Raw genomic sequence first — 15922 nt, 5'->3', positions numbered from 1 at the left:
CCTCCATTTATTCTATAATAAAGTTTATGAAGCACTCTGAGCAAAAGGTTCGTGGTATCGTTGTAGTCCTGCTATAGAGTTGTATGATTTCATGTACAAAAAGTCCTATCTTACGGATCCGATGATCAGTTTCAGATAGGATGAGGCACCACAGATTGACATACGGAGGTTCTGACATTATACGACAGAAATGGATGTACAATTGTGACGCGGAACTTGCGGAACCAGCCCTCGAGGCGCCTGAGGGCCACATGAAAGATGCTAAGCGCCGCTCCGAAATGTTGGATAAAGCGTGGTTACCGGAGGAAAGATTGTACAGCCACAAGCCGCGATCAACTCAAGATCAACTCCTGGGACGGACGATGTCTGTATTTTCGCAAGCAGTGCCTTTCGAATTAATAAGGAGAGGCGCTGCTAGTATGATATATGGACGACACGTTGTATTTTTCGCTGGTGTGGACCTAGGAACAAACGGCGTGACCATTACAGCTGCCAGGTGTGGTCTCTGCCGACGACAGCCGGTGATCCCAGAAGACGTGATTACTGTTTTCGATTAAAGGCCAAGCCGCGTCCTTTGGGTGTTCTTGCGCCTTGTAAAGGCAAACTTGTTTGACTTGGTATCCCTTTTACTTTCCCTTTGAAGTAACTGACGGTTACTTGACCGGCTTACGCTTCCTGCATCATCCCGTCGCGTTACTTTCCTTACGACATCTGTTTCTCGACCGTGACGCTGCCACTGCTGCTCCTTCCGTTTTACCACCATGTCCGATTCCTATAATTCCAGCCAGTCCTGGACTTACCCCCGCTACGGGCATGTTCAGTTAGAACATGAATACGGTTTATCGACCTCCGACCCTTCGCAAAGGTCTTACAACGATGCGATCCAGCCTCAGCAGAATTACAATCTCTCCGGCTCGTATGCATCCAGTACGTCTTTTGGTCAGTCCTACGTCTCTGGACCGCAGTCGGAACGAATACCATCCTACCCGAACGATGGACAGCGCTCCAGGACCGACGCTGGCCTCTACGTTCCCGAAGCAATGTTCGGCTCATCGCAGCAGAATCATTTCGCCAATGCCTTTCCTTCCAACTCTTCCCTTGGCTCGGATTCCAATTTTACCATGTTTAATGGCGCTTATACCTTCCCGCCTGATAGTTCCATCTCCACAAACCCTCGTTCCGGCACATCTGAACGAATAGCCGCACCGGTTCTGTCTACTTCCCCCGCTCCGATGCAGCGTACGTTTTCGGCGGGTCCCGCTCCGCAGCCGTACTTTCAGCATCCTTCTATCCCCGCCAGCAGCAATTCGGCTTTGTCTCCTCAACCCAAAGCTAAAAGACAGCGCCTTCCTGATGGCGGAGCTGAGGAGGACGATGAGGTTACGGGCGAGAACAAGGACGATATTAAGGCGAAGCCGTGAGTCGTCCCCAAAAAAGCCTTGAATGCTTCTTTTAACACAACGACAGCCGCGCTTGCGCCCGATGCAAGAATCTCAAAGTCAGATGCGAATTCAAAACGGATACAGATCCTTGCAAACGCTGCTTGAATGGCGGACATGAATGTGTAATTCCTGGCAAGAAGAAAAGGCGTGTTCCACCGTGAGTAATACGCGGATTTTACACGCTTCCACGACTTACCTTCCCGATAGGAAACGTGAGCACTTGATGAATGAAATCCGCGAGCAGGCCGAGCATATCCAGAGGCTCATGGCTCAGCTCGACGAATCCAATAAGAAACTCCAAGCGCCCCCAGTACCATTAAAATCCGAAACCTTTTCGTCGCAAAGCCCATCCCCTTCTTTGCACTCTCCCGTACTTTCACCATCCTCTACCCATGGCTCATCATACTTTAGCTCTGAGGCACCTTCTGATCCCAAGGCTAACGTCGATGCAGAAGCAAATAAAAAGATTGAGGCTTGGATATCCCAAGCGCGATCTAGCTTCGCAGAATTCGAAGGATTCATTAGTATCGGATTACCGAAGAGTTACGTCGTGGACCACGATCCTGAGGATTCTAGTGAAGAGGACGTCGATGTCAGCCACGATGAAGAAGGGGGCTACGAGTTTGCTGTCGTAGACTCCGATGCAGAAGGATGGACTCCGGACGCCATCGAGAATCGTAAGAAGAATTCACGCCGACGCTCATCAGGGTCGAGTGTAGGTAGTAATGTCACTCGAGCAAGTACTGGAGCTCGGAAGAAGGACTCTGGCGATAAGTTGGCAACCCTACCTAGTGAAGCGGTGCCATTTGGATTGATGGCTGGGTTAAGTCTCAAGAAAAACCGACATAGAGGAGGCAGCGTGGAAGCCGAAGAACATGGTGATGACAAGGCGAACGTGGGAGTTGCTAGTGATGAGTTCTTCACTAGTCAGTGTTTGTTAGCCCAGTCATTTTCCTTATGCTCACTACTTCGTTAGGGCCTGCATCCAACGCGCGAAGTACTGAGCTTAGTCAAGCTATAGAAGCTCCGCATATTCTGACTCGTGGTATAATCACACCCCTTGAGGCCGAAAAACTCTTTTCCATGTACGTCTTTCCGGACAGTGTCTAGTGCAGTCCTCACCCCCGTACAGTTTCTTCGACCGAATGAATCTGTCCTTATCTTTAGTGGACCCAGTGTTGTATACGGCCCAGCGGACGTGTCTTCGAAGTCCTTTCATGTTTACTGTTAGTGAGTAGCCGTATATCTCCAGGATCCGAGAATCGCGCATACTTATTCTTCTTAGTATGTGCAATAGCTTCCCGGTATTACGCGGAACGTCCCGACTTATATCCTCAAGCCATGCATTTTGCTCAGCTAGCTGCAGGAACTGCCTTAATAGGCGGACCGAAAAATATCGAGATGTGTATCGGCTACATACTGCTGAGTTTGTACCCCGTCCCATCCAGGAGATGGGAGGATCAACGAGGTTGGTTATACCTTGGGCTTGCTATCAGGTTTGTGCTTTGGACATCCTGCTTTCCCTTAACTGAAGACAATTACGTAGAATCGCTACCGACCTAAACCTCCATCTCCCGAACACTGCAAAACCGTTAAATGAGAACCACGCCCGAGAAATGCTTAATCGCACCCGGGTGTGGCTCAATTGCTTTAATCTAGACCGATCAACCGGCTCTCAGTATGGAAAGGCGCCAATCATCAGCAACATGGACTACACAGCCAACCATTCCGAGAACTGGTGGCAGAGTTCAGTCTATAACCTCAAGAATTTCGATATTCATATCAGCTGTTACAACGCCGACCTCAGGGTAATGGGCAGGTTCCTGGCACGTATTTACAACGATCCCAACCATCCGACCGGTCTCAACAAGGTCCGTTCCTTTGACGTTTCATTCTTCGGATGTCAGTGACATGTGCGTGCAGGAGGTTGATATCTCTCGCGTCGCCACGGAAACGGATGAGGAACTTAAGGAGCTCAAAGAGAAGTGGATGGCCCTACTGAACCAGACCGACCTCTCTGATCCTCAAAACTATTTCCGTATCGGACTGCTCAAGCTGGCCTTCAGTTACGCCAGATTAGTCGCGCTGTCTTTTGGGTTCCAGCATGTCTTTAGCAAGAAATACGACGTTGAAAATCCCTTTTTGATCCGTGTACGTCCCATTCCTATCTCTGTCCCGACCGAAATTAAATGTCGAATTTAAAGTGCCTTGCTGCAGCCTGCGACGTTGTTGACGTGATGGTGAATGAATTGGGTCGGACCGAACAAAGTGGGCCTTTTCCCTCTTGTCTGGTAACGCCGCTCATTATACACCAGGAGTATATCTTCGACACGGACCGGAAGCGCAGAAGGTCTTTACAACTTTTGCGGCAGCCTTTCTAGTGAAGGTATGACATACCTTCCGTCTTCAATGGGGTTGTTACTCAAGCCCCTTCATTATATCAGCTTCTCCAACCGAAATTCGCACCATACCTGTCTCCCGAGCAGTGTGAACATATACGGGGCCGGGTTCAGAATGTTATCGACCTGTTTGGTTCGCCGGAGGTTGCAATTGACGACCGTCACGGACCTAAACTGTACTCCCGTTTCTTGAAAGGCCTTCTTGCAATGGTTGTTGATAGCCGCGGCAAAGTCCGCAGACCCAAATCGTCCTCGTCGATGCCCACGACGGAGAATGCGAGCCGTTCTTCATCGGTCTTTGCTGCTTCGCCTGCAACGACAACTCATTCCCTCTCGCCTCCTCCCTCGCAAGCGGCCATGTCATTTGAACAGTTTGCTCCTGCTGGCGGCGTTGCGGATCCGTTTGCCCCAACCGGCCTTCCAGTTGAACAAATGGACACCATGCAAGGGTTGCTTGCTCCCGATACCGAGTATTTCAGACCGCCTCTTCCGTTTGATAACGACATTTTGCAGAGCATGCAATCTCTTACCGATCCTTCTGTTTGGCAGGATATTGCCTTACCTGGTGCGTGTGTTGATCAACATCACTATCTTTGAGTCTCATTCGTTTTACACACGCAGGCTTTGATTGGATGTCGAACTTTCGCGACACCAACTTCTCCTCTGCTCACCCGCCTCAGTAGCAACAAGAATTAGATTCATAGAGCGTCAGAATTTGAATATGGGTCTTGGTCTGTATTATGGTTTTCTTCTTGTTGTACTATGCAATTTGTACATGTACTGAATCACACTTTACATCAAATATCTGTACTTTATTGGATACAAGGAACAATAATTAAAAATCCAGGTAAACGAAGAACCTAATAAAGAATGTATTATACTATGTTTTACAGTCTAGAATCTTGAGGCATGTCACGTAGCGCCTGCCTTACGCCAAGATCACTTAGAACATCCTCAGCTCCACCCAGAAGCGCATCAAATGGCACCGTGCGATGGTACTAACAATTATCAGCCAAATATGACTAGCACGCAACACATACTACTCACATGCTCCACGAATCGACCCATGCCTGTACATGACGGTGAGCGGAGGTACAACTAATGACATTGATATACATACCAGTTTTCGTAATTCCACGCCCGCCAAAGATCTGTACAGCATCTCTTGCAGTTTCCTGAGCGCAAGCAGTGGAGTAACTCTTCAAGAAGGCAATTTGCCTAACGTGCAAAAAGGTCAATTCAATGTCAGCCAGTTGCGTAATGACCCTACCCGGCGAGTTTACTGGCTTGTTGTTTGTAAGACTATGCATGCTCGTCAGTTTGATAAAGACCGGCGTATCAACCCCAAACGAACCATATTGCACATCTGATATGTAATGTTTTCGAGCCAGTTCTGTACACCTGCAGATAATCAATTGTGAGGAACTTCTTATGGCAGTAAAATATCTTACTCTCCGCTCGCGATATCATGCCGGCCAATTTATTGCGTATGACAGCTTGAGAGTTGAGAGGTTTTCCAAACGCTTTGCGCTGTGCGGTCCATCTGATGATTTTAAGTTATATCATTACCATAGAGGGGACCTTCTTACTGGAGGCATTCATCGACTGCAATATATAAATCGAGTTAGTCAATCGTTTTAACGGCGGCGATGATATGCATACCTATACTTCTTTGACTTCTTGCAGAAGAGCAACACATTACCCACCGCTCGTGATTGAAGTTACTAGGGGGGAATTATCAAGCTAATTGACGTTAAACAGCGAATTGCATACCTGAGTATAACGAAGATTCCACCGCCCTCTTCGCCCAGAGTATTGCCAACGGGAACCTTCACATTGTCGAACGTAATGAAACCGGTTCCTGCAGAACTCGAATAACTCGTCTTTACTGGACGAGTCTCAACGCCTTCCCCTCTCTCTACGAGAATGACAGTAAAGCCATCCTCAGTTTTACAGCCGACGGTGAAATAGTCAGCAAAACTATTGAATGTTTCAGATAATAGTAAGACTGAAAATTGTTAGCTTACGTTGCGTTGGTGATCCATTTCTTCGTGCCTAGGATGCCATGAATATAAAAGAACGGAAGATGAAAGCGAAGCAGTAAGTACCGTTGATAATCCAATGCTTTCCGTCCTCAGTTTTCACTGCGGTAGTCTGTAAGCCCATAACGTCGCTGCCGGCCTGAGCTTCCGAGATCGCCAGACAAATGAATTTTTTGGCAGCGAATACTTCCGGAACGATCTTTGCCTTCAACTCCTCACTTCCAAAGTTAAGCACAGGAGGTAACCCAATGACCTTTCCACCAAGAAGACCTGGATAAAAGGATTAAAATGTCGAATAAATAGTATGTGTGAGTGTACCATCTCCGTATCCGCGAGCATTGCAGCGTGCCAACTCTTGAGTGATAATCAACTGCAAACGGAATAAGACTGATAGCAAGGACAGTCAGTTGACTATAACACTGACTTCATGAAAATAGTCAAATTCTTCGGGTTTCACGAGACCGTTCATTAGTTTCAGTCCCTTCAAATGCTTTCCTGGACCCATTCGCATAGCGTGCATATTTAGCTCCCTACGCAACATAAATCAGGACGAGTAGATGACATCATCAATGTTGACGTACGTCATCTTATCGAACAAACTCTGCGATGGTCGCTTGCCATCCTCTTCGTGGATCTGGTGCACATGTTTAAATCAGTACTCAAAAGCATGCCTTTAAATCAGATGACGTACCTCAGCATCAGGAGTCACGAATTCGTCTGTGAATTGGCGCATTGCAGCCTGGAACCGTTTGTGGTTCTGCGGAGAATTGAGACAAGCAAATTTATGGTGTTGAAGCAGCGTACCTCCGAAAAGTATGGACTGAAGTAACCAGGCGTTAGCCATGTTGGCTCTCCGTACGGTACCTTGCTAAGTTCGCCGATAGCACGAGGATGGATAGAAGGCTCTTCTCCCTCGATGACGCCGATCTGCAACCGCTGATACTGAGGCTTTTGCAAAACCTCATGACGATGAAGACCATAGAACGCTTCGGTTGCATCCTGTCCCGCTAAATTATACATTAAGCGGGTGTCGAGGCGCTACATATAGTTCACGCACCGACTTGGGCGTCAAGAAGAACGGCAGCGCCTCCGGGATGCATGTCCTTGAAGCGCGATACATCAAAAACTCTGGTGTCGATGATTATCCACTTGGCATGAAATGTCAGCCCCTACTGTACTCTTTTCACGAGACTATCGACGCACCAAATCGCCATCCTTGTTATGCTAAACGGTCGACGTGTTATCAACACAATAAGCCTTAGAGAAATTGATACCGACTTTGGCGACTTCTTCCCTGGAGAGTTGCTTGGGTTGCTTCGAGGTCATAGCGAAAATGGAGGTATGGGTTGAATGAGCAAAGATGGTGGTGATGCAAAGCACAGACACTTTATATCATCTCGGCACTTTGAGAGCGGGTACGTTTCGCATGTGATTTACCCGATCTAGGGTCCTCCACGTGCTAACTCCCGGTTCATGAATGACCAATAGCCGGACGAGGATTCGTGCCACCCTCAAGTTTCACCAGTAGGGATACCCACCGTCCCTGTACATACGGCGGATACGGGTACCGTACCCGTACCGTCAGGCCTTCGAGGAACATTTTTACGGTACGGTTTACGGTACGACATCAACCCGTACAACCGGTAGCGTAATACGGTTTTACGACCGTAAATACGGGTATGTGCACAAAAGCCCAGGAACCCGCAATACAGCTCAATCTTTGACTAAGAGTGTTTCTATGTGCTCATCAAGAAGCAGCCCGGACATCGTTTTCTCTTAGTGCGTGCTATTGAATACCTTTTTGGCTTCAGTGAAGGAAGACAGCCTGATTCTGTTTGCAGGATGACCAAGTTCATTCTCTTTGAAAACTCTTTGGCATCACCAATTAGGCTGTATCAGTTATCGGAAGAGTCATGAAAGTATGTTTTTATTCTTGATAGAAGTCAATAGTCATCTCATAGCTTATATATATAGTATCTAGCAGTCATTTGTCGCTGCAACACCCGTAATAACTGTATGACCGTAATACGGCCGTACCGTACCGTCGAGCATCTCAGGCAAGACCATTACGGTACGGTTACGAGTCATCCGTACCCGTCAAGTGCCCGTACACTTTGCGGCCGTACCCGTATACAGGTACGGTGGACATCCCTATTCACCAGTTGCTCCATCTCACTTTGAAATTTTATGCGTTCGTGAATGATGGATGAGTACATATTGAAAACTATAGCTTCTGTTTCATTATAGGCTCTTCAATTGCTCCGTCAAGTAAAAGTTGCCGCCACACACTATCGGAAATGCCTATCTCTCTTAGAATCTCGCCGCTATGCTTTCCCGGCATCAGAACGTGAGTTTCCTCGCCGAGCGATGGTTTCTGCTCAAGTGACGCAACTCGTGGATGAGGCTGGGGGATCGACGAGCCGGACACGTCTAATTTGCCGGCCTCCTCCAGTGTGAGTACTGGAACCGTACATGCATCCGTCCCTACATTGAAAGTCCGGAGTGAGTACTCAGTACGTTACAGATAGCAATGATTGACCATGAAAATTTGTTGTCCAGTACTGTCTTGTCTCGCTAAGAAAGCCTTGCTCAAGGAAGTGCTTCAATTTCGGCCATTCCTTTCGATTCAGTTGAGAGTCGGTGGTAGGAAACCAGTCATTCGGAACAGAAGAACTCTTTGGAAGCGATTTCATGAAGATATCCAAGAAGGTTCGAAAGAACTGAGGCTCAAGGCATCCAACAGACATCCATCCGCCATCTTTACATGCATACAACCCGTAAAAGGGTGCCCCGCCGTCTAAAATGTTCGTGCCTCGTGGTCCATCAAAGAACCCCACACGAGCCAGGGAGAGCAAGAAGGGAAAAGATGATAGATATCGAACGCCAGAAACCTAGGCGATATATTAAAATGGAAATAGAACAGAAAGCGCAATAGCATACCATCTCAGTGTCCACAACTTGACCCAGACCTGATTTACCGCGCTCGATGAGGGCTAGAAGTATTCCTAGGGCACAAGTTAGACCTCCCCCGGCAAAGTCGGCAAGGATATTAAGAGGAAATTCTGGTTTTCCAGACGTTCCGGGTAGCATCTGGTCAATATTCATGTCAATTGGCATGAGAATGAGTATGTATAGGAGGCTGACCGATAAAATTCCGCTGAGGGCTAAATAATTTATGTCATGGCCTAAAGAAGCATTAGTCGAGATGGTTGGGTATACTTCTCATGGAACACGGACCAGCCATATCCTTGTGCGGACCTAAATGGGTGATCAGTACTACAATAATTTCATCAAGGAAGCATTGAGTACCAGACCTCGAAAATCTGGAAAGAGCTTTTGAAAACTGAAGATCATGACAGGGATTCGACTACTCACCCAACAATACGAGCATATATAAGCCGGCGATTTAATCCCTCCCTCCCCATAAATACCTCCGGTCCTAACCCTAGCTTCTCCATTACTCCAGGGCGAAATGGATCGATAACGACATCTGCGGAGGCAATCAAATCCTTCATAATATCTCTCCCACTAGTAGTTTTCAGGTTGACAGCCAGCGAGCGCTTTCCTCTGCACAAAATGTCATTAGATGAAGAAGAACACTTGTCAATGCGGATGACATCGGCGCCGTTGTCAGCTAAGACGAGGCCGGCAAAAGGTGCGGGAGCAAGACCGGCGAACTACAGCAACAACAGCATGTGAGTTGTGTTTGAGGGCCGTTACAAAGTTGTATACCTCTATCACTCTTAGACCGGACAGAGACATTAGCACAATTTGTAGGAATCACCACGCTGAACCGATAAAACACCGTGAGCACGACCGTTGATTGATTGATAAGCGTGGCATAATAACAATCCTGACTCACGGGTCTTTGGTCCTCGGCTCTGCGGTCTTCAGCTAGTGACTCTAGTAGATCGTCTCGCCGCGGCGATGGTGGGAGAAATCAACTACCAGTGGATACATATATCATATACGGAATGCCACGATCACATGCATGATGGTACAACCGGGTTAAAAATAGCTACACAGCTGATGCATTAAACTTCGACACCAAGGACGTGAACCATGATGAACGAGTATTCTTTTCACTACGACTTCCTTTCTTTGCGACGGAAAGGACCGGGCCTGAAGGTGCTGTTGAAACGAGGGTCTATTGCTGTATGGTCAGATGGGCAAACAAGAAAATGTCCAGACAAACCGGTGTTATACTGACAAGCGTAGATAAGCTGTCAGTACTTTGGGAAACACAGGGTTCCGGCATGGTAATCTTCGAAGGGATTCGGGAAGAGTAGGGTGCCTCTATTGTCCAACAAACATTTGAGGCTGTTCCGAAAGACTTGTGTACCTCTCGGAGAACTTCCGGCCACGCGCTCTGTTTTTCTTCACGTACATACCCCGACTGCATCTGTTTCTCGGTGATTTTTACTCTGGCATGGGGTGCATCTCTGGACCTTTCGGCACATTCGATAAAACCGAACACGTCTAAGAAACCGATGAATCTGAAAGTTATAGCTGTGGAAGCGACGATTCTGACCTTTCCAGACGAATGTGCTATTCACCGTGATTTCCCAGAGGTTGGTAAACGACCTTAGTGACGGACTTCGGAGGACAATATAATTCCCAGATTCATGGTCATGAAGGCAGTAGAGCACCAGGCGTTTTGACGGCTGTGAGATTTTGGCAAGAGGACGGTCAAAAGGAAGAGGCTCTAGACGATCTTTTCTCTGGGTGACTAATTCTTTTATGGCCCCGGGCAACATCCGATCGTAGAAATGGAGATTTTGCCACATTCTAGGACTCTTGTTCAGCTTCATAGACAATAGGACAATGTCCAACGTATCGCTGCCTTTGCCTCGGACTGGTATACAAACGCTTGGTCAATCGTCGCCGTCTTATACATCAGACGATGAATACCAACCTTCGATAATCTCTTGCTTAGACTCATCGTCGATATCCTTCCGTACTCTGATGTCAATGTTCATTGACGGAGATTTATCAGCTGAGGAGCATGCCTGAAGCAAAACTTTGGCTTAGGAAAGCAATTGTGTCGGAAGTAACACGTACCAAACGTTTTAGGTGTTTGTGTAAGCGCAAAGATTTCTGACCTTCAACATGCTTATCCTTATTTTTTGCGTTGTTCATACGTTCTTCAATGTTACCAAGAAGCTGCAACCAGAATTAAATAATTGATGTATCGTGTACCAGGAAGAGACTTACGCCTTCATCGAGCTGCAAGATTTGACTCACTTCGAGGATGGAGCTTGTGGCTTCCTTGAACGCCTCACAGACGCCTGAATTGGCACTTGCTGCTTCCAGCGTTTTCTGTGCCTGGATTAGAACCCTAAACCAGGAGGGGATTCAGGTTGATACCAGATGCTATATAGTAACTATCCTCTTACCTCTGGACTGAGCCATAATTCTTGTCAGCAAAAAATTCCGTTGAATGTACTTCTTGAATGATAGTACGACAGCAGCGGACTATCTCAGTTGACTGAGCGAGATTAGCTCGACTGGTATGCGCAACCGATTGGCGATAACTTCGAAGGAAGGTGAGGAGGGGCATTCTTCAAGGGCACGCAAGGGGACCGCAATAGAAATGGCGGCTTGAATACCAATTTGTCATTACAAAAATTTGCGGATCACCTTCAAAAAGTGTTTTTTTTGGTGAAGTCGACCCGAAGTTGAGATATGTACAGCACGTTTCCTGTGAAAAGAGTGGAAGAAAGTGGGATTTCACTTGAAAGGGCTTCTGATCGTTTCAAAAACATCAGAACATTCAGCTTCCTCACCATTACATGAAAGAAATCCCATGCAGGAACAAGATTACGGGACGAGGATGACGACGGGAAATGCCGAGAATAATCAAGCCAATCGGGACTCAACATTTAGCGCTTTAGCGCTGGCCATGCTTCGTAACGTTAACGATGTCTTTCCGACTCTTCACTTCTATCTCACTCATTGGTATCACTTTACCTAGCAGTAAAAAGGGTTGCTTCCAGCATGCGTGTGAAACAGTCGAGATGTTGCGATGTGTTACTAGTGGGGTGAGGGCCAACGCATCTGTGTGGCATGTCCGAGTCCTATGTGTCTTCTTTCCGTCAAGTATGCCAGATTTCATATATCAGTGGCCCGCCTGTATATGAACACACCACGGTCTTTGCCCATCTTGTCTCGCATCATGTCGACATCATCAATTACCATCCTGTAACGAATGTCTGCCTAATGCAATGCCATCATTAAATCATACTTGGTTCTCCGCATCTACAAATCGCGCGGTGAAGTGTCACGCACGCTCCATAATACGCAATACCGGCCAACCGAGGTCCGGTACTCTGTCAAATTCCCAAGGGTACACCGATCCTGAAGGAAACTCCATGAGCATTATCATGCAGACGTGCAATGCTCGAGACTGATTGCGTGTTCCAAGAAGCATGAAAGACAAGATCCATTTTATGAACCAAGTCGGTGACATAATCGGGACTAAGCAGCAAGAGGTTCGAAGGGATGATAGAGGGACTGAAAGGTATGCAGAACACGGGAGAAAGAAAGTTTCAGCGGAGTCAATCGCAGGAATGAATACCGAGGCAAGTGCAAGGGTATGAGGCGTTGCAGCTCTCGAACAGATACTTCCGACCCGAGGAATGATGCCGCGGAGGAAATTCCCATGAGCATGGACGTCGACCCAAACAGTATCTTGAAGGGATTGGCAGGAAGTAATAACTTGGTTCATACAGAGGACAACAGGGTGAGCTATTTCAGGGGCATAATGGAGTGAGGCAAGAAGTGAGTGTTACACCCCAACTCCAAATGGACCCTGTCTGACTGGCGGTGACAGATACGTGAAAGTGAGGCAGCATATGTTCAAGATAAGTGACATAGCGGAAGCGCAATGCTCCGTCATATTCGTGAAGTGCCGAGGAGGCAGCGTAAGGATGAAAATGATACTGCGAGCGATAGTACTCGTGAACTGGAAATAGACGAAGTAGAGATGACAAATGATCTGGCGTAACAAGAGGAAGGACAGAAAGAAACGACGAATATAAGAGAAAAAGACGGAAAAGAAAAGCAAAAAAGGAAAGTCGAATGGGAAGGAAAAAAAAGAAAGAAAGGAACCAGGTGGAAGAGGAAGAAAGCGAGCACGTTAAAGGGAAGTGAAACGGAAAGTAACGGGATAGGCAAACGAGTAAAGACGGCATCGAATAGAAATATTCCCACGGTAAAGCCAGGTAGATGAGTCGGCAAAAGCCGATAAGGTTTGATACCTCGAATAGAATTTCCCACGATAATTCAAACTGGCATAATAACCGATACCTATATACATAGGACTCGGAATTCTCCGATGTCAGCAGTGCTAAGCGCTTAATTCATCTGGTCGTCTGCAAGGTGTCGTAAGTGCATCGTGCAGCAGACAATTCTGGCGGTCATTAGTATGTCTACCGAGTGGCTGTCTGACTTAAAAGATCCACGGTTCTCCCTCTCCTCCTTTGAGTTGTTTCTGCAGACTTGTCCTCGCCATAATGTCTCTATACGACCATCTCACCAAGCTCAATAATGCCGCTTTTCCTGCTACAGACGTGATCAAATCACTGATTGATATTCTATCTCACGAACTATGCGCTTCCAATCTTCGACGAAGTTCTCATACTTTTTGCGCTTTTATCTCGAGGTCTCGAGACTTATGTGACTATATCAATTTCCTCATCGGAAAATCCATCACCGAGGACGGCTGGACCAGTTATGATGAATATACTGCTATGATCGAACCTCTAGAAACGTATGTGTTGCTATCATCATTGAATCGTTCTGATAGGGCGCATAGCCTTCTTTTATCTATTTCCGAGGTTACAGATACTTCTTGTGTCGAAAACTTGACAGATACAGTCGAAATAAGCGAGTGGATCGACGGTGCAATTTCATGGAGCGTTGATCGCCAGAAAGTCAAAGACTCCCTATCCTCTGTCTGCTCCGGGAAAGCATTCCAAGTACGTGCACGTAGTAGTAGTGCCTCCCGTTTCTGCCACTCACGTACCTACAGTCGCTGGCACAAACCGTTACATCGGAAGATATTGCACATGCAGCGAAGCATGACGATAATGTGTTCATGGACAACCTGGTTCGAGCATTGGAGCGCCGTCTAGCTGCAAACTGGAAGACCAAGTTCTCCGCTGACGGACACAAGCACCTTATTTTGATTCAAAAGGAACTACGAGGAATTCGGTCCAAGTTTCAGAGCTGCCGGTTGGACGTATGCAGTTGCATGCCTACTTATCAAGACATCGCTACTGAAATGTATTTTCGTTCTAGGAACTTATCGTTATTGCAATCAAGTCTGCTATTCTTGTCAATGGTTTGACCGAGGTTACCATCAATACGTCCTTAGCTCGGGTTCGGGAGCGTTTCGGATCCTTTGCAGTGATTTCCAAGGCGTATGAGTATGTTCTATACCGTCATTACTCCCGAATTGTTTTTCTAATAAGATCGGATAGGTTAATTAAATATATATCCGTCAATTTCGACCAATCACACCTGTCTGAGATGCAGGAGAAATATTCCAATCTCGTCATCCTTCTTAATGAAAGTCTCGGTGAAGGTATGTTGTCACGGCTTGAGAATGATCGCGATTAACCACCCAGCACAGACTCTCCCGAAGACATTGGAATGCCCGAGAGCTTTCGGGAGCTTCGGAAGTTTCCTGGCCAAATCAGGCCCCCCTACTACCTCCAGACCCTGATCTTGGTGCAGTATTGTAATACTCTGGTTAGTCATTACCGTACGACGAAGCCAAAGCCATTACGAAAGCCTGTAGACGAGTCAGCGCACATTTTCTTGTACCTCTATTCGCCGCTAATGTGTATGTTAATTGTAGTGCTCTTTCAGCTACTGTAACTGCTCTGCAAGGTGCCGCAAAGCTGGGAAGCCAGACCTCGAGTGGGTCAACCTTTGATTTTGGATCTATGCAGTCTGGAGAGGTCACAAGCACCTATCAAACTGCTACAACCACGATCCAGTCCTCTTGCAGCTCTTACAAGGTGTGCCCTTTCTCTCATTTATTTTCAGCGTGTAGCCTTCATTGGTGTATTTGCAGATCGAATTTGATGCCTCACGGATGCAGACCGCGAAAGAGAATGACAAGAAACGATTACAGGCATGGAAAAACAGGATGAAGGTTCGCTACATTGTAAAAAATCCTATCGCCCTCAAATAACTTTGACTCCTGCAGGCTAGGGATCGAAATGAAAGCAGAACGCAGCTCAGCATCGTCGTCAAATTCAAGGACGCATCCGGAAGGACCTCGTCTGCCAGGTTTTCAGATCTCACGAGTGAGTCTAATATCTATTTTTGCTAAACCATGTGTACTACTTAATATCATTTGCTTAGTTTCCGTCCTGTCAACTACATCATTGGACGTTATCCTGTGGGAAATAGTTTCTCGCATGGAGCCTGGCATGCGCGATCGCGTTCGCAGTAACTCCCACTTTGAAACGGCATCTCCTCGAGAGGTTCTGGAATTGTCCGATCCCGTATCTAAAGTTGGACCGCGCAACTTGCAACTTATTCTAGACGCCTGATCAACTTGAGACAGCCACCTTACTTGTCATGTACCAACGTTGTTTTCGAGGGTTTTCATTTCTGACTCACTCATTACATATGTTTTGCTCGGTCGCTTTTTTTGTTTCCCCTGGAGAGCGTCTTTACAATATACATCTGTTCTCTCAATCTATGCTTGGACTGATATTTTGGATCAATTGTCTTTGCCGTCCCATGTGCTGTTTCATCTAATCTTCGTTACAGTCAGTGCCTTGCAAATAGGAACTCGGTGGAACAGGATAGGTTGGTAGGTGGCATTAAACAGGACATCCGATGCCTCTAAACGTTCAGCATTTTTGATCTGGTGAGTAAAAAATCATGGTTTCGAAGATTGTACCTTCATTTGCCATCTTTTGTCGGAAAAGACGTAATGGAAGTAGGAAGCAGTAGGAGAATTGAATGCAGAACTGTATGACAGCTTCAAGTCGTAACACAAGCACAAAGAACAAGCGAC

At 46.8% G+C, this 15922-nt stretch overlaps 5 protein-coding genes across 5 annotated transcripts; 2 read left to right on the top strand and 3 right to left on the bottom strand.

The window, feature by feature from the left end:
• Positions 1-507: 507 nt before the first annotated feature.
• EV420DRAFT_69089 (uncharacterized protein) lies at positions 508-4721 on the top strand. Its single transcript, XM_060483098.1, has 12 exons — positions 508-1417; positions 1468-1599; positions 1650-2368; positions 2419-2527; positions 2575-2672; positions 2728-2938; positions 2989-3313; positions 3366-3593; positions 3647-3710; positions 3758-3828; positions 3887-4406; positions 4463-4721. Exons 1-12 carry the CDS (start codon positions 762-764, stop codon positions 4522-4524), a joined length of 3195 nt encoding a protein of 1064 aa, XP_060339621.1. The 5' UTR covers positions 508-761; the 3' UTR covers positions 4525-4721.
• A 7-nt stretch (positions 4722-4728) lies between these two features.
• EV420DRAFT_1258880 (peroxisomal acyl-CoA-dehydrogenase) lies at positions 4729-7209 on the bottom strand (the record flags this gene model as incomplete). The annotated part of the gene is made up of 19 exons (XM_060466919.1): positions 4729-4839; positions 4889-4911; positions 4962-5059; positions 5112-5143; positions 5196-5242; positions 5293-5384; positions 5431-5446; positions 5504-5565; positions 5615-5821; positions 5869-5896; positions 5950-6153; positions 6202-6253; positions 6308-6413; positions 6465-6517; positions 6575-6640; positions 6688-6890; positions 6941-7031; positions 7087-7107; positions 7162-7209. 19 exons carry the CDS (start codon positions 7207-7209, stop codon positions 4729-4731), a joined length of 1560 nt encoding a protein of 519 aa, XP_060339620.1.
• An 898-nt stretch (positions 7210-8107) lies between these two features.
• Positions 8108-9645, bottom strand: EV420DRAFT_1257062 (CoA-transferase family III; the record flags this gene model as incomplete). Its single annotated transcript, XM_060466812.1, has 8 exons — positions 8108-8367; positions 8423-8774; positions 8824-8973; positions 9028-9068; positions 9121-9141; positions 9193-9206; positions 9259-9560; positions 9616-9645. The coding sequence occupies 8 exons, from the start codon at positions 9643-9645 to the stop codon at positions 8108-8110; spliced, it is 1170 nt and encodes a 389-aa protein (XP_060339619.1).
• A 171-nt stretch (positions 9646-9816) lies between these two features.
• EV420DRAFT_1496857 (uncharacterized protein) lies at positions 9817-11813 on the bottom strand. The gene is made up of 7 exons (XM_060470904.1): positions 11280-11813; positions 11098-11221; positions 10945-11046; positions 10799-10892; positions 10415-10738; positions 10079-10362; positions 9817-10030 (listed from the first exon to the last, which is right to left on the bottom strand). Exons 1-7 carry the CDS (start codon positions 11441-11443, stop codon positions 9902-9904), a joined length of 1221 nt encoding a protein of 406 aa, XP_060339618.1. The 5' UTR covers positions 11444-11813; the 3' UTR covers positions 9817-9901.
• A 1413-nt stretch (positions 11814-13226) lies between these two features.
• On the top strand, positions 13227-15811 carry EV420DRAFT_1496843 (uncharacterized protein). The gene is made up of 10 exons (XM_060470903.1): positions 13227-13654; positions 13700-13862; positions 13916-14125; positions 14185-14312; positions 14367-14470; positions 14519-14690; positions 14747-14909; positions 14966-15046; positions 15101-15200; positions 15259-15811. The coding sequence occupies exons 1-10, from the start codon at positions 13398-13400 to the stop codon at positions 15447-15449; spliced, it is 1569 nt and encodes a 522-aa protein (XP_060339617.1). The 5' UTR covers positions 13227-13397; the 3' UTR covers positions 15450-15811.
• The last annotated feature ends 111 nt before the right edge of the window (positions 15812-15922 follow it).

The sequence above is a fragment of the Desarmillaria tabescens genome (assembly GCF_030435595.1).
Source record: "Desarmillaria tabescens strain CCBAS 213 chromosome Unknown EV420scaffold_1, whole genome shotgun sequence".
Lineage (NCBI taxonomy): Eukaryota > Fungi > Basidiomycota > Agaricomycetes > Agaricales > Physalacriaceae > Desarmillaria > Desarmillaria tabescens.
Note: the sequence above shows the minus strand (reverse complement) of the source record. Positions and strands in the feature narration are given on the sequence as shown.

Coding starts and splice junctions, on each gene's coding strand:
- EV420DRAFT_69089 (XM_060483098.1), top strand. CDS start 762: ATGTCCGATTCCTATAATTCCAGCCAGTCCTGGACTTACCCCCGCTAC. Junction 1,600..1,649: donor AAGAAAAGGCGTGTTCCACC/GTGAGTAATACG, acceptor CCTTCCCGATAG/GAAACGTGAGCACTTGATGA. Junction 2,528..2,574: donor GCCGAAAAACTCTTTTCCAT/GTACGTCTTTCC, acceptor ACCCCCGTACAG/TTTCTTCGACCGAATGAATC.
- EV420DRAFT_1496857 (XM_060470904.1), bottom strand. CDS start 11,443: ATGCCCCTCCTCACCTTCCTTCGAAGTTATCGCCAATCGGTTGCGCAT. Junction 11,222..11,279: donor AATTATGGCTCAGTCCAGAG/GTAAGAGGATAG, acceptor CTCCTGGTTTAG/GGTTCTAATCCAGGCACAGA. Junction 10,031..10,078: donor CGCTTGTCAGTATAACACCG/GTTTGTCTGGAC, acceptor ATACAGCAATAG/ACCCTCGTTTCAACAGCACC.
- EV420DRAFT_1496843 (XM_060470903.1), top strand. CDS start 13,398: ATGTCTCTATACGACCATCTCACCAAGCTCAATAATGCCGCTTTTCCT. Junction 14,471..14,518: donor TAATGAAAGTCTCGGTGAAG/GTATGTTGTCAC, acceptor CACCCAGCACAG/ACTCTCCCGAAGACATTGGA. Junction 14,691..14,746: donor TTACGAAAGCCTGTAGACGA/GTCAGCGCACAT, acceptor TGTTAATTGTAG/TGCTCTTTCAGCTACTGTAA.